A 14,135-nucleotide genomic window follows, 5' to 3' on the forward strand; every position below is an offset into this window, starting at 1 on the left:
TATAATCACAACATCCACCCATAACTGTATACTGCACAAACGTTGCACAACTTGATCTGTGTTTGAAGAATGTACATTGGGAATATTATTTGTTCATTTGAATTGAATAACATCTGTCTGATGAGAAATGAAATATAGTTTTGTCTCATAAAATCGCTTCATCCCTCCATTTTGCCATTGTCTTTTTTTCCGCCCTTTGTAGCTTCGATAGATGCCTCAGATAAGTCAAATTGAGAAAATTAAGAACTATTGTTTCTGTTACTTTGGAATGAGTTACCCCATCAGAGTGTTTCCATGAAATGTGCCCTGCTTGAAGCCCAGAATGGACAAACCTGAACGTCAGCCTATTTTCTCATTAAGACTTGGATGGGGAGCATGAGGCAAAAGATATTCACTCGGCTGCTTCACCCGTAGATGCATTTAATTTTTACACGCTGCTCCTCTGCAGCTGAGTGTGATCTGGTTATTTTTAAATAGGGAAGAAAATAACACCAATTAAAGCCATTTTCCCTTTCAATTGACAAGCTGTTAATATTATTTGGCCCATAAAAATTGGGTATGTGCTGGACATAAATGTTGACGATTTGAGGACACACTGAGACCACTTCCTGCAGGTCTAACCTCATATTTGTTTTTCAAAAGATTTTTTTTTGTCTCATTTCAAGTTCTGCCATCTTTCTGCCGTTCAACCCCAAAGCCGTGGCTCTCGTCCACAGTGTGGCTGCACTCTGTAGCACATCCTGCAACTCCTGGGTGTGATTCACGCTGCAGCAGGAGAGGGCAGGGCAGAGTTCACTCAGAGCCTGCCCTCAGTCCTTGGACACTGTGTACTGAAGGAGGAGGAGCCGCTGTGATATATGAGACAGTTGGATGACAGAAGAGGAAAAAAAAAAAAAGATGGTGGATGCTGCCTGAGAAAAATGTGATGAGCTTTGAGGAGCTGCCTGCTGTGTTCATTCCTTTTGCTACTGAGTCTGCATTTGAACCTTACATATATATATAATTATTTATTTTTTTTACTTTTCTGATGACTTCTTGCTGATCTTTACACATACAAAGACACATCTTTCTCTGTGCCTGGGCATATTCCTGACTGAGCCTTTACTTGGAGTAAAAACCCTCGTAGGTCTCTGGGCAGATTTTCAACCACTTAACATGCATTGTTTCCCAATCCTGGTCCTCAGGGACCACTGCCCTGCATGTTTTAACACACCTGATTCGAATGAATTGGTTAATTATCAGGCTTTTGCAGATCTTGATGATGAGCAGACCATTTGAATTAGGTCTAAAACATGTAGGGTAATGAGTCACTGAGGACCAGGATTGGGAAACACTCACAGCCTTTTGTGACTGAAATTATCTGTTGCTTTCTGAACTGCTCACTCCTTGACCAAAGTCCAGAGAGAAAACCTGCATTTTTACGTCACAGTGCACAAGAGCTGTAGATCCAGTGAAACAGTGAAATAAATCAGTAAAGCTGTTCCTAATATGGTGCAAACAATCTGAACTATCCCTTTAAACATGATGTTTGTGTGCAGTCAGAGCTGTCAAAAGTTTCCAAGGAAAACTATAAAACTAAATGTTGAGGATGTGGACAAATTGTAGACTACAGTCTGTGTCTCTGTGATGACTTTCATTTTATTTTTTTCAGAAATGTGTATATATATATATATATATACATATATGCATAATATACTGTATGTATTCTTTACTGTCACTGATCCAAATTCGACTGCAAATGTTTTTAGAAACATTTTCCTATATTAATATGGACATTTGTTTAGAAATAAATGAAACACATCCATGACGAAGGCGAGTGAGGCGGTCACGTGACGTGAGCGCTCAGCTCTGTGCAGTAGTCTCGTAGGGGCGGGGCTCCTCCAACATGCGCAGCTACGGAAGCCTTTGAGCCAGCACTAGCTAATGAGCAAGCTTCCTGAAAATGGCCAGCTGGGGAAAGATCGCTGCGGCGCTGAGGAGCGGTTTCAAGACTCCTCGGACTCTGAAAGGAGTCGCTCTGCGCCGCACTGTCGCCCCTGGTGTCGTAGGAGCCGGGGTCATAGGAAGTGGCCTCCTGTGTTATTACCACTATCACACAAACTACAGGACTCCGTCCTTCGCCGTTCACGCCGAGAAAGAAAAGGTAAGTACAGACATAAACATAACATGACACAACATAAATAACTCACACAGACTGGACGTGTCATGTTTATACTGAGAGTTGTGTGTTGGTATGCAAAACAAAATCGGGCGTGAACACTTCAACAACAGTATCAACAGTAACGCCCCCTAGCGGCTGCTCACTGACGGCTGTTTATAAGAGTCATTTCCAAACTTCAGTGAAATGATTTGACCAATTTTAAATTCGGAAACGTTTCTGCTGTTCACCATATGTGACTTATAGTTTAAATAAAAAGACAAAAATCTTAGTGTTACGTACAGGAACATCGTAAGCAGATTTATTTATTTATTTATTTAAAAACAAGAGTTACAAAGACACTTTGTTTTGATTTATCTGTTCTTGATGGCATGCAATGTAATCATTGAATGATTTGTTTTGTGGACTGCTGCAACCTCACTATTAGTATATTTTAAACCCATGATGGTTGAGCACTTAATCTGCATGACACTATGATAAAATCAAAAATAATAAGACCTGATTAAGATCATTTTATATAATGATGCAGACTGATTGATCGGTCAGCAGATTCATTTTTGTGTGATGTGATGTTTATTGATCGCCTGTTTCTTGTATTTAAAATGTTATACGTTATTTTAATAAGAATATAGAAGGGCATTACAGTGCAGACATAGAAGGCAGTTTTGGAAAGAGAAATCTTGGCTGTTGTTTGATAAATGTTTATATAAGTATAGCAATTTTATGTATCCCTTGTTATTAAATGGTCACATTTTTGTATTGATGGAGGAAAAATGGAAAACCAGCCAATTATAAGAAAATCAACAATATGCTAAGTAAAGTTTTTAAAAATGAAAAACATTTTATATTAATAAACACTTTGTGTTCATTTTGTACAATGATGTGCGGTTTATGTTTGTGTGTGTGTGTGTGTTATGCTTCTGTGCTGCTGCAGGAACCTGCTGTTCCTCACCTCTCTGCGAGAAGACTGCGCTTCATCAGATTTGCCTCTGTGGTCTACGAGCAGGAGCCGTACATGACTCCCAGAGACTTCCTGTTCTCTGTCATGCTGGAGAATGTGGACCGTAAGCTGCGCTCTGTTCTCTCCATGTACTGACAGTAGTTTACAACAACATTCTTCTTACCGTGTGTCTGATACAAGACGGGAGTCCAAGAACACTGAGGCACTCTTTTTCAACATTTTCTCTATTGCTTTTTTGAACAAGTTACATTATTACAACAAAGACAATACAACACAAAATGGATACATACATTATTAACTAGAAATAAACAAACAACAACGACAAATGTTACTCGTATATCTAGTAATCCCCAGCGTCCAACTCGAACCCCCCATACAGATCGCATACACATGCGAGTTGCACTAGGCCTTCCAGATTTGTATGTTCAAAATAGTAAATAAAAAGGTCCCCATACTATCATACGTGTTACTCTTCACATAACTTTTTTAGTTTATCTCACTACAATTCCACACACAATGTAAGAATATTTAATGGCTTTTGAATCATATCAACATGTAAAACACACCACCTTGTTTGACCCATTAGAGGGATAGTTCTTGTTTTTTAAAGCATGGTTGTGTGAGGCTATAATTCTTATTATACCTAAAACCTGTTGAAGGCAGACAGGCATGCTGCCAGTGTCAGTGTCAGCAGGGAGACCAGGAAATCTAGATTTTAGCCACTTAATAAAAGACTAAGTGTGTGCTATCTTAAGGCTGCTTTATCTCATCTCTCCTTCTTTTCACCACTTTGTGATCCGATTATTCCCCAGCACCAAAGTCCATAGAGAAATCTGTTTTTAGCTTATGGAAGTTGCTTGTCTACTGCTGCTTCATTTCTAATGTTTCTGTCACTTAGATAGACATGCGACCAAAGAATTTCAAACACCTAAGTCACAAAATAACACATTTTAATCTACTGATAAGGAAAGTGAAGGCCTACTAATCTCACAAATACAGAAGTAAGGTGTTTTATTTTCTTTGGGTTCATATCACAAGCTGTTGGTTGTGTTGTGTATCAGGCAAAAACACAAGTGCATCTAAATACATTTTTATGTAACTCCTGCTATTATTAATTTCTGTGTTTTTTTTTTATTGTATTTGTGACCAAACGTTTCTGTTTGTGGTCATTTAGGAAAGCTGCAGAAGAAAACCCTAACACCGCAGGTATGTTTGCTTCTCCCTTTCACTGCACACGCAGAACTCAGTCTGTAGATTGGGCTAAAGGTTGCTGTCGTCTTTTTCCCTGTTGCCGTCTTAACAGGAAGTCGATAAGATGTTGATTGCGGCCTCTAGAGCGTGCGGCGGTAACGATCTGTTCAGAAGCTTAGGAGACAACGGTAAGTCAGATTCTGTCGTCAGAGGGGAGTTGATGCGCGTAAGCTTCAGATGGAACTGATTTCTGGTTTCAGCTTTTTGGGTGGGGTAGATTTTATTTCCTATTCATGGATAATTTTATTATGTATGACATGAAAATGCACACCTGTATATATTTGAATATTATTTCTTTTCAACATCTTTTCCACAGTATAATGCTAAACCGTCTGTATTTATGTAGCACTTTTCCCATCTTAATACTACAGATTTGCAAGTAGTAGTCATTTTTTTACCTTAACACTGCAGAATACAGTGTTTCAGGTGTTGGCAGAGACTCTTTACATTCTCTGTACATTTGCTTTGTATTTGCAGGTCTGATCTCCTACACAGAGTATCTGTTCTTGCTGACCATCCTCATCAGTGAGTCACTTGTACATCCCCCAAATCTGTGTTTGCAGAGATTAGTTAATTCCCTGCGGGCCCTTGTAGGCTCTTCCTGACCCTTGATTTGCAAAGTTTATTGATTCATTTGAAGTTCTCCCACCCCACAAAAACCAACTCAGTTTCATTGCATTCGTGTTGCAGAGCCTCACACTGGATTCCGCATAGCTTTCAAAATGCTCGACGTCGACGGCAATGAGCACGTAGACAAAAAGGAGTTCCTCAAGGTAAGGCCTCGGACATATCAGGACAATTTAGCGTCGAAACAATAGAAGGAATCTGTTTGTTCCCATGTCTGTGTGTGTGTGTGAAGTTAATTTTCAAAAATGTTTCCACCGTTAACGCTGCCTCAGTAAGTATGGAGACACAGAGAGAGCCGTGTGAAGGTGAGGGACAGCTGCACTGTTTGTCTCATCTTTGATGTCTTTGCAGAGCAGAATCAGCTCCTCGGTTTCATTTACTTAAAGGTCAATTACAATTTCTGCATCTTGTCCGACCAGACTCGTCCTCTGCGCTGACAAGAAGACGTGTGTGTTTAGTCTCGATCATGCCTGGACTAGTAGACTGCATGTTGACACGTCATGCATCTTTTGTCGTATTTTTCGTGTTGTGACTTGGCGCACAGGCGTTAAAGTGTTCGATCGAAGTGCATGCACTCTCATTTGCTCATTTGTTTCTCTTGTTAAATGAAGTTTTTTTTTGTGCTAGTTAAGAGTAGACGGATATGTGTTCACATTTTGGAATTCATTCATTAAGAAAATAATCGAAAGTGTCTCTGTTAACAGCGTTTGTCCTTTTCTTTTTTTGCTGCTTAAGCTCAAGAAAGTGATTAGGAAAAGTAAAGCAAGAGCTCACAAGGACAGCACAGAGGTGGGTATTTACAGTCTCTTAACCCTTTAGAACACAGAGCATTTAAGCTGCTTTTTCCCATTACTATGTAAAAATGTACAGTATATATATATAGAGAGAGAGCCTATAGGAATGTGCAATATAGAGTGTCTTATATCCAGATTTTCTGCAACTACATAAACACACCTGAACAGAAAGTACTCACAATGTTTAAAATCAGATTGAATTGGTGAAATACGTCGAGTTCGGCTGGCTTGTTTTTTGAACAAAAATAAAAGAATAAACGGTATATTTTGTGACAATTATCACTGCTTTATATCACTACTTGAAAATGTGATATAAAATGAATCCTAACTTTGACTCAACAACACATAAGAAGACGAAAAAACGCATATTGTAAAGCCTGAATGTGTGACCTATCAACACACACACAAGGATGTCCATATAAGGAGTTGTGTATTATTCCCACAGCAATTTATTGTGAGCACTAACGGTTAAAAATACACTTTCTCATGATTTACTTTGAAGCCTACAATACTAACTTTACGTGATGCATGGTGTATACACAGAAACCAGCAGAGGAAGGCGACGGAGTGAACACAACACTACAGGCCTATTTCTTTGGGAAGAAGGGAGAAAATAAGTTGCAGTACAAGGAGTTCCACAGGTGAATAAATGGCCACAAGTTATGAGTGATAATCATTAGTGGTGCATTGATATTAATGACTGTGTGACATTTTAGTTATTTAGTTTAATTCGTTCTCACAGTTTCTGTACATTTGCATGTCTCACTTTGCAAAGTCACAGCAGAAAAAAAACCTTTAAAAAGATCAGACACAAAAGAAAGCACAACATTATGACATATATGGTTTTGCTTTGTTTTAAGTGGAGGTGGCTGAAGGTAATAGGCCTCTGCTAAAGCGGGCTTTATTTGTTTTAGCACTGTTTCAACACTGCTGAAACACTGAACATATCACATTTCTATAAAAACACTTTGTCTCTCAGGTTCATGGTGGACCTGCAGGCTGAAGTCCAGGAGATGGAGTTCCTACAGTTCTCCAAAGGCATGGACACCATGCGGAGAGAGGACTTTGCAGAGTGGCTGCTGCACTATACCAACGAAGAAGACAATGACGTGTACTGGGAAAACATGAGGAAGAGGATCCCTGCTGGACAGGTGCAAACAAAAAAACCCTCTTCTCCTCCTTTCACAGATATGCTGCAGAAAGCATCATAGTAACCTTGCATGTTTTTTGCTTTGCAGAGCATCACGTTTGACGAGTTCAAAGCCTTCTGTCTGTTCACCAACAATCTGGAGGATTTTGCCTTTTCAATGAAAATGGTCTCTGAAGCCAACCGACCTGTCGGAATGGGTAATAGCTCTCTTCTTCCTCTGCTCGTGGCAGAATCCTCCTCAACACTGTGTACAGTAGATGACATTTCTCTCCCTCTGATTGCAGCCCAGTTTAAGCGAGCAGTGAGAATCGCCACAGGCCACGATCTGTCTGAGAATGTCCTGGACACCGTGTTTAAACTCTTTGATCTTGACGGAGACAACTGTCTGAGCCACAAGGAATTCCTTGGTGTGATGAATGACAGAGTTCTGCGAGGATTGAAAGTGAGTTTAATGCAGCACCGACACATAACAGTGTCCAAAGAGTCACTTTATGAACCTGTGTTTTAATAGCTATAGCTGCTGTAACGTGTACACCATAATATTATTGGATGACATACTATACGATGACGTTTTTAGGTGTTTTTGGATGACATACTACAATGTGACGTTGTAATGTATTTTTAGATGACGTTTTGGGGTCATTTTGGACGACATATTTGTGGTGTTCTTTGAACTGCAACTCCCCTCTGCTTCTCCAACTTGCATGTGTGACCTTTATCTGTACTCGGTAGTGTAAACCTGCAGAGTGGTCATTTAAACTACTGCTTCAAATTAAAAGTGGGTGGGTTGTGGGTGAGTGACATGATGTGTAATATGTGAGGAAAGCACAGGTGTGCAAAGTCAGATGAAACTGAATGGGTGCCAGCAGGTTGTGGTTTGATAAATAATTTTATATATATATATATATATATATATACATACATATATTGTATACATAACAAATATATAGTGGGTACGTGAGTGTATGTATGTGAACACATTTCAGTGATGAGCCTGGTATTTATTACATGACACTGTTGCTGGATGTGTTGGTGATCAGATCTGTTCTGCCCTCAGGTGCAGCCACAGAATGGCTTCTCTGGCTACTGGAAGTGTGTGAAGCGAGAGACACTGAAGGGAGCTCGGGAAGCTCTGGGAGACACAGGCTGTCCCATCTGAGTGTTTAAAGAAATGTCTGACGGACGATCAATTTTACCAACACTTCATCCTGGTTTTTTACACTCAAACAAGTGGCGTGAGTTAGATTATAATGTAACCATATGTAAAAAACTAAGGATTTATACCACTGCTTTTTATGTAGGGGATGTGTTTACATAGAGGCAAATTATTGTCTATATACTCAGCTAAATTTGGGTGTGTTAATGGTGTTAATACATGTATGATTTAGAATATTATTCTATTAATATTATAGTGACTGATGACTTTCAAATTAATTGTGCACTTTTATACTTGTTAACACATCTAAGTGCTTTTCAGGGCTAATTGTGTTCGTATTGTCAATATGTGGTGTGGGTTTTTTATTCAAATATCAAATAAAGTTTTATTTAAAAATGAATTCAAATTCAGTGACGTGCTGCACTTTTGATTAGTAGCAACACAAAGAAAGAACTAATAAATGTTTTGTAGTTTATTAGTAGAGTATGACTTGTGAAGATCACAGAGACACCATAGTAGTATGTCATCCAAAATCACCCCAAAACGTCATAGTATACATACTAATGTCGTCCAAAATCAGTGAAAAAAGTCATACTATATCACTACTATTTTGGACAACATACTATGGTGTGACTTTTTTGATTGATTTTGGACGACAAATTATACTATGACTTTTTGGACCGATTTTGGACGACATACTTGGTATGACTTATTGGACCGATTTTGGACGACATACTATGGTATGACTTTTTTGACCAATTTTGGACGACATACAGTAGTGCGTGAACAATCATTTCTTCTACTCTTTTTGCAATTTATACCTTTATTTAAAACAATTAAAAACTTCGCTCAGTAAATTGTACTTCATCCATCAATCAGATCATCTAAATAATTTATTAATGAGAGACTAGAATAAAATATGCAAAAGAGTAAGAGTTATGAAGTTGTTGTTGTTGTTGTTGTTGTTGGGAATGGTATTACCTTTTACTGGGTTAATTTGGATATAAACATTTTAGTATTCTAATATGAAAGGAGGTTTAAGTTGACCTTGTATTTAGTGGAAAACTCCGACTAAATCTTTAATGAGAGCAGCTCACTTTAAGGTAAACTGTACTTCAGGGACAACAGGGTGAGTTTCTCTAATTAAAGTGGCTGTGTGGTAGATTTGTGTGTATGCAGAAGGCTAGGCTTGAAGTTTTATAGAGACACCATGTGCAGTATGGCTTTTTAGAGCAAACATAAGGTGTGTACTGTTTAATATACAGGCTACAGTTCTTTTGTACACTACTTTTCTTCTTCTTTTGTAACACATGGTTGTCTTTTTTTATCTGCAGTATGCTGAGACCCCAGTACCAGGGCATCATTTCTCAAACGCATGTTGAGGTGAAAGTTATCAAAGATTAAAATTATCTCGCAAACTGCCTGAGTTTAAAGTGATGTTCCTCTGTGGTGTGTTGATGGTCACCTGCATTTACAAGATGGTTTTCAGTACGAAGACATGATGGTATACTGGTAACATTTCTGTTTAGTTTACGAAATTAAAATGCTAACCTTAAATGAATGCTTATATACTGCACCAGCAATAAAATAGACATGTACTTTATATGTATGTGTACTTGTAACACTATGGATGCATTAAATTACTTCTATATCCATCCAAGGAGAGGGGTTTCTTTGGAAATAAAAAATAACTACTTTTTGCTGCTACTATACAGCTCATTACTTGCTGTCTAATGTGTTCAAGTGGAACTCATGAACTCATTATTATGACATTAGAAGTTGTGTACATAACTTTCCGAACTTGGAGCTTAAATTTTATTAAGGTTAACAGGTCATATAACAGTACATGATGGGGTTGTGTTCAAATGTACTCGTCTTGTACACAGTAAACAACAAAAGCAGCATAGTTATACACAGAAATACACACAAATGTAAAACATCATCTACCCAATCTGCCATGAAAGTTTCCATGCTTAATTTGACATAATAGAGACAATATAGCACTTGAATTTCTAAATGTCCATTCTGAATGTCCTATATTATGCCCTACAATTTGCTCCATGTTTTCGGCTGAGTAGATATAGTGCAGTGTGCAGTGAACTGACATGGGGCACCGGGCAACTCAGACATACAGACTTGTGCCCATCGCTCCCCTGCCAGTGACCCCCTCTAATCACATCAGAAGCTGTGCTGATCATCTTCCCCCAGAGACCCAGCACATGGCAACACAGTGGAGTTTATGAGTTTCTGCTCTGACAGCATAGCTGTGCTTTAAAGTCAGCTGGGGGAAACGCAAACCTGCTGAAGGAGAGATTCAAAAAGGCACTGTTGACGGGTCAAACTTTAAAAACCCCTCTTCTGAGGTCGACTGTGACTGTGAGCCAGGACAGACCCAGATGTCAGTGTCTCTTATACGTCATTGCCACGTGTCAAAAAAAAAACCTTTTAAATCATAGGTTTAAATGCATTTTTACCAGTGGGAATTTGTTTAATCTGCTTTGACTTCTGGGTCAAATGATTTTTGCAGTGCACACAGGTTTTAATTGGCTTTAGCTTCGATCAGCATCAGTGGAGAACACAAGACCCACTTTTGCATCATTTCTGCACATTCATCCTCTGGCAATTAGCATAGCAATTATCCATTTGTGTTGTTAATTTCTTTAGTGGGTTCACTCAGGTTGCAAAGAATCTCAGGTATGAATGAGAACGAGGCTTTACTGAGAGTCGTCCTCTGTGGTGATGCACAGAATTTGTTCTGTGTTGAAAATGGGACAGCGGTGGTTTACTTCTGTCACACTCTGTCGGAGGCTCCCTCTGATGTTTCTCCACTAGGAAAAGCCTTTTCTGCCGCCGTCTCAGATTAAATCTGTATTTCTCTCATAACCACACTCAGTCAGATGATGATGTGGATGTGGATGTGGATGTGGAACTCAGGATGTGAGTTATCGCCCCATTTTATTACCTTCTAAATGATGAACTGAGTGGTTCTAGCCAGTAACTCCACATCTGACAGTGTAGGTTTTACCTCTTGAGAGAGTCCCAGTTCTCTAAAAGATTTTGCTTAAATTTTTGACCAAGCAAGTATCAACCAGGCCCTTGCAGTATTTCCCTGCTCTCTTTTTTCCTTGATAGAGTAGAAATCTCTCTCAACCACACTGGAAGCTGCGCTCTTATTTGGCTCTGTGCCGCAGCTCCCAAAGCACCAACAGGAAAGTAAGTGAAGTGCTTTACAGAAACGCATTCTCGGTCCAATCTCATGTTTCTTTTGAAAATTCAGCTGAATGGTGGCCTGTTCCGGGGCATGAATTCACCAAATTCAGAACAGCTGCTTGTTGAAAACACACCAACATCTCAATTTCAATCAGTTTCTGTTGTCGTGCTTAATTGGGTCCCATTGAGATTTGTGAAATTGCATGTACAGAAACCTCAGAGCTTCGACGCATTGCAGTGAATAAGGAATTACATGCAACTCAACTAGACGGAAGCACGTCACTTTACTTTACTTTATTCTCTCCACTGGCTACCTGTGTGTTTTAGAATTGATTTCAAACTTGTAATGTTTGTTTTTAAAGCCCTTAATGGCCTCGCCCCAGTGTATTTAACAGAAAGTTTAACTGTTCACAAGCACGGCAGAGATTTGTGCTCGTCCAACCAGCTCATGCTTGACGTCTACATATAAACAGTGGTGTTTTTTGTTTATATTAAAAAAAAAAACACTGTAGTTTAAAATAACATTTGTTTGAGTTTTTGTCTCAATGTGCAAAAACAAATGTACATGTAAAGGTGTTTCTCCAAGTCCTGACGCTGCTTTGCCAGCTTCCTGCAACAGTGCAAGTAAAATGACTGTAACAACCGCATGTCGGCTTTTACTTGCAACTTTTCAGCTTTCAGAAACTGCTACAATTTTTCCGATAGCACAAATTGTCACATAACTACGGTAATGCAAACTGCGCTTGCGCAAACATGTCATATGCAATACACTCAGTGTTAAAGGGCTAATACCCAGTTGCGTGGTGACAGTTTTATTCTTTTTTATTGTTATAATACTTGTATGTTTTAAATTGTAATGCTTTTATTTTCTAAAGCACTTTGTTCTAAAGGGCTATAGAAATAAACATTGCATACATGAAGACGGTGAGCGTCGCACTGCTTAATGACGCCTTGGTGAAGCAAGAGGTTCCCTAATTCAGCCTCTGTCTCTGGGACCTGGCAGTGATGGACTATGGCCAAGACTCTCCGCGGGGTTGTGGCACAAACTAGTGCAGCTCGTTTTTATCCTCTCTCAGACAGCCACAAGGAAGGCTTGGATATATATTCCTGTTGCTGTACAGAGTCATAGTGCATTATTACTGTGAGGTGGAAGTCCAATTCATTGCTCCTCCAGTATGAGGGTGGAAGCAAATCATGTGGTCATTTTTATGAATGGATGAAAGACTGACTGGGCTGGGAGATTAAAGCTGCTGTGAGTAACTTTTATTGTTTTGTTTAACGTTAATGTTGGTGTTATTATTCTGCCTCTGTTTGGTCTTCATGGACAGAAATGATGTCACATTATTTGTGTGCTGTACCCTTCATCAGAAAACAGGTCATTGAACGTTTTTTTGAGTTTTGAGAAAGTGAATTTCTGAAGCACCTTTATGCTTTCAGTCATACCCGTTTGCAGTTGTCTTACTTTATTAGCACAATGTTCCTATTGCTTCCTTTTGGCTTGACTTAAAACCAATCACAACGTCTCCGGGCGACACAAGATGTAAGTGTGGAGTTTAATCAGCACTCTGTGGACTCATTTGACATTTGTTTGTATTTAAAACTCATCGTTTTAGCATGAAACAATTCCATCCCTGTTCCCTTTCCTGTGATCTTTGCTGCTGATTTTGTATGCACCTTTCATCCAACTGCATTTAACAAAAAGAAAAGAAAAACAGTCGCGGCTGCTTGTTTCCCAGCACCGAGCGGCAATCGAACGTGTCTGGAATGGAGACAGCTGACCTTGGTAGAACTAAACACGCCCTGGTTGCCAAAGTGCTAAAAAAACACAACATGAGCTTCCAGCCAAGGGCCAGATTATTTTGTAGGAAAGGTGTGATGAAAAGCAGAGGAAAGAAGGCAAACAGAGAACTGTAGTCAGGACTTACTGAAATGTGCACACAGCATATATCTAGAACACCCACCTTGACACAGACGATTTCTCTTTATATAAAGGGAGAAAGAAAACGCTGAAAGAAAGCCACCCAGGACATGTTTTTCAGCTTCTGCCAATCTCAGTGAAGGTCAGGCCCCCAGTTATTGCCACCCTTCAATCACAGATGAGGTGCAGCCACCACTGAGTGAGATCCAATCATTGCAGCCTTTGTGGCTGTGAAAACAGAGTGACCTGCTGTGCTGTGAGAGAGGGGCACAGGGGTAGAGAGGAAGAGAGCTGCCTTTTAGTAACACGGGACCCAAGGAGACCAGTGCCAAGTTTCTGCTTATTTTCTTTCCAGTGTAGCAGGTGAAATAGAATCTGACTAAACAAGCCTAGCATGCTGCGTCCTGTTGTACTTCTGTGGTTTTCCCACTTTAATTGCAATTAAATGCATTATAGATTTTAATTTGAAATAGGACAGCAATAAATTGTATTCTTGCTACAAAGCTGGATTTTTACAGAGCTTCAGAGACATTTTTTGCCTTCCATGTTGATGTTATATCAGCATTACAGATGAAATCAATGTTGGATGGTTTTTTTTTCTGCTTACAAATGCAAGTTGCAATCTATGGTATCTACTATAGATTTACAACAGCAAAGAATATGTATATTTGAATGAAAAACTCACACATTCAACGTGCAGACTCTCCTGTAGTGCATTTATCTGCTGTGTTTGCATGTTTACAAGACTGAATGTGCAGATGGCCATCCATACGTATGCTATGTACTGAGTGGGCCTTGCTTTTTAAGGAAAAAAAACACGCTCCTCTATGTTTATGTTATCACATTCACGAAAACATATTTTCTACCACCCCTGATGCAGCTAATCCATATGTGCAGATAAAATACACAA

At 39.3% G+C, this 14,135-nt stretch overlaps 1 protein-coding gene across 2 annotated transcripts; it reads left to right on the forward strand.

Moving 5' to 3' along the window:
* Positions 1–1,894: 1,894 nt before the first annotated feature.
* Positions 1,895–8,497, forward strand: micu2 (mitochondrial calcium uptake 2). 2 transcript variants are annotated; one of them, XM_044042942.1, is made up of 12 exons: positions 1,896–2,143; positions 3,093–3,222; positions 4,294–4,325; positions 4,423–4,498; positions 4,848–4,895; positions 5,061–5,143; positions 5,733–5,786; positions 6,335–6,432; positions 6,771–6,942; positions 7,030–7,138; positions 7,226–7,383; positions 7,999–8,497. In XM_044042942.1, the coding sequence occupies exons 1-12, from the start codon at positions 1,943–1,945 to the stop codon at positions 8,098–8,100; spliced, it is 1,263 nt and encodes a 420-aa protein (XP_043898877.1). In that variant the 5' UTR covers positions 1,896–1,942; the 3' UTR covers positions 8,101–8,497. The 2 variants fall into 2 exon arrangements, with proteins under 2 accessions (XP_043898876.1, XP_043898877.1); XM_044042941.1 differs by having other exon boundaries at positions 1,895–2,143; positions 7,030–7,383.
* The last annotated feature ends 5,638 nt before the right edge of the window (positions 8,498–14,135 follow it).

This window comes from Solea senegalensis, linkage group LG13 (assembly GCF_019176455.1).
Source record: "Solea senegalensis isolate Sse05_10M linkage group LG13, IFAPA_SoseM_1, whole genome shotgun sequence".
In the NCBI taxonomy this organism is placed as follows: domain Eukaryota; kingdom Metazoa; phylum Chordata; class Actinopteri; order Pleuronectiformes; family Soleidae; genus Solea; species Solea senegalensis.

Coding starts and splice junctions, on each gene's coding strand:
- micu2 (XM_044042941.1), top strand. CDS start 1,943: ATGGCCAGCTGGGGAAAGATCGCTGCGGCGCTGAGGAGCGGTTTCAAG. Junction 4,896..5,060: donor CTTGCTGACCATCCTCATCA/GTGAGTCACTTG, acceptor TTCGTGTTGCAG/AGCCTCACACTGGATTCCGC. Junction 6,433..6,770: donor CAGTACAAGGAGTTCCACAG/GTGAATAAATGG, acceptor TTTGTCTCTCAG/GTTCATGGTGGACCTGCAGG.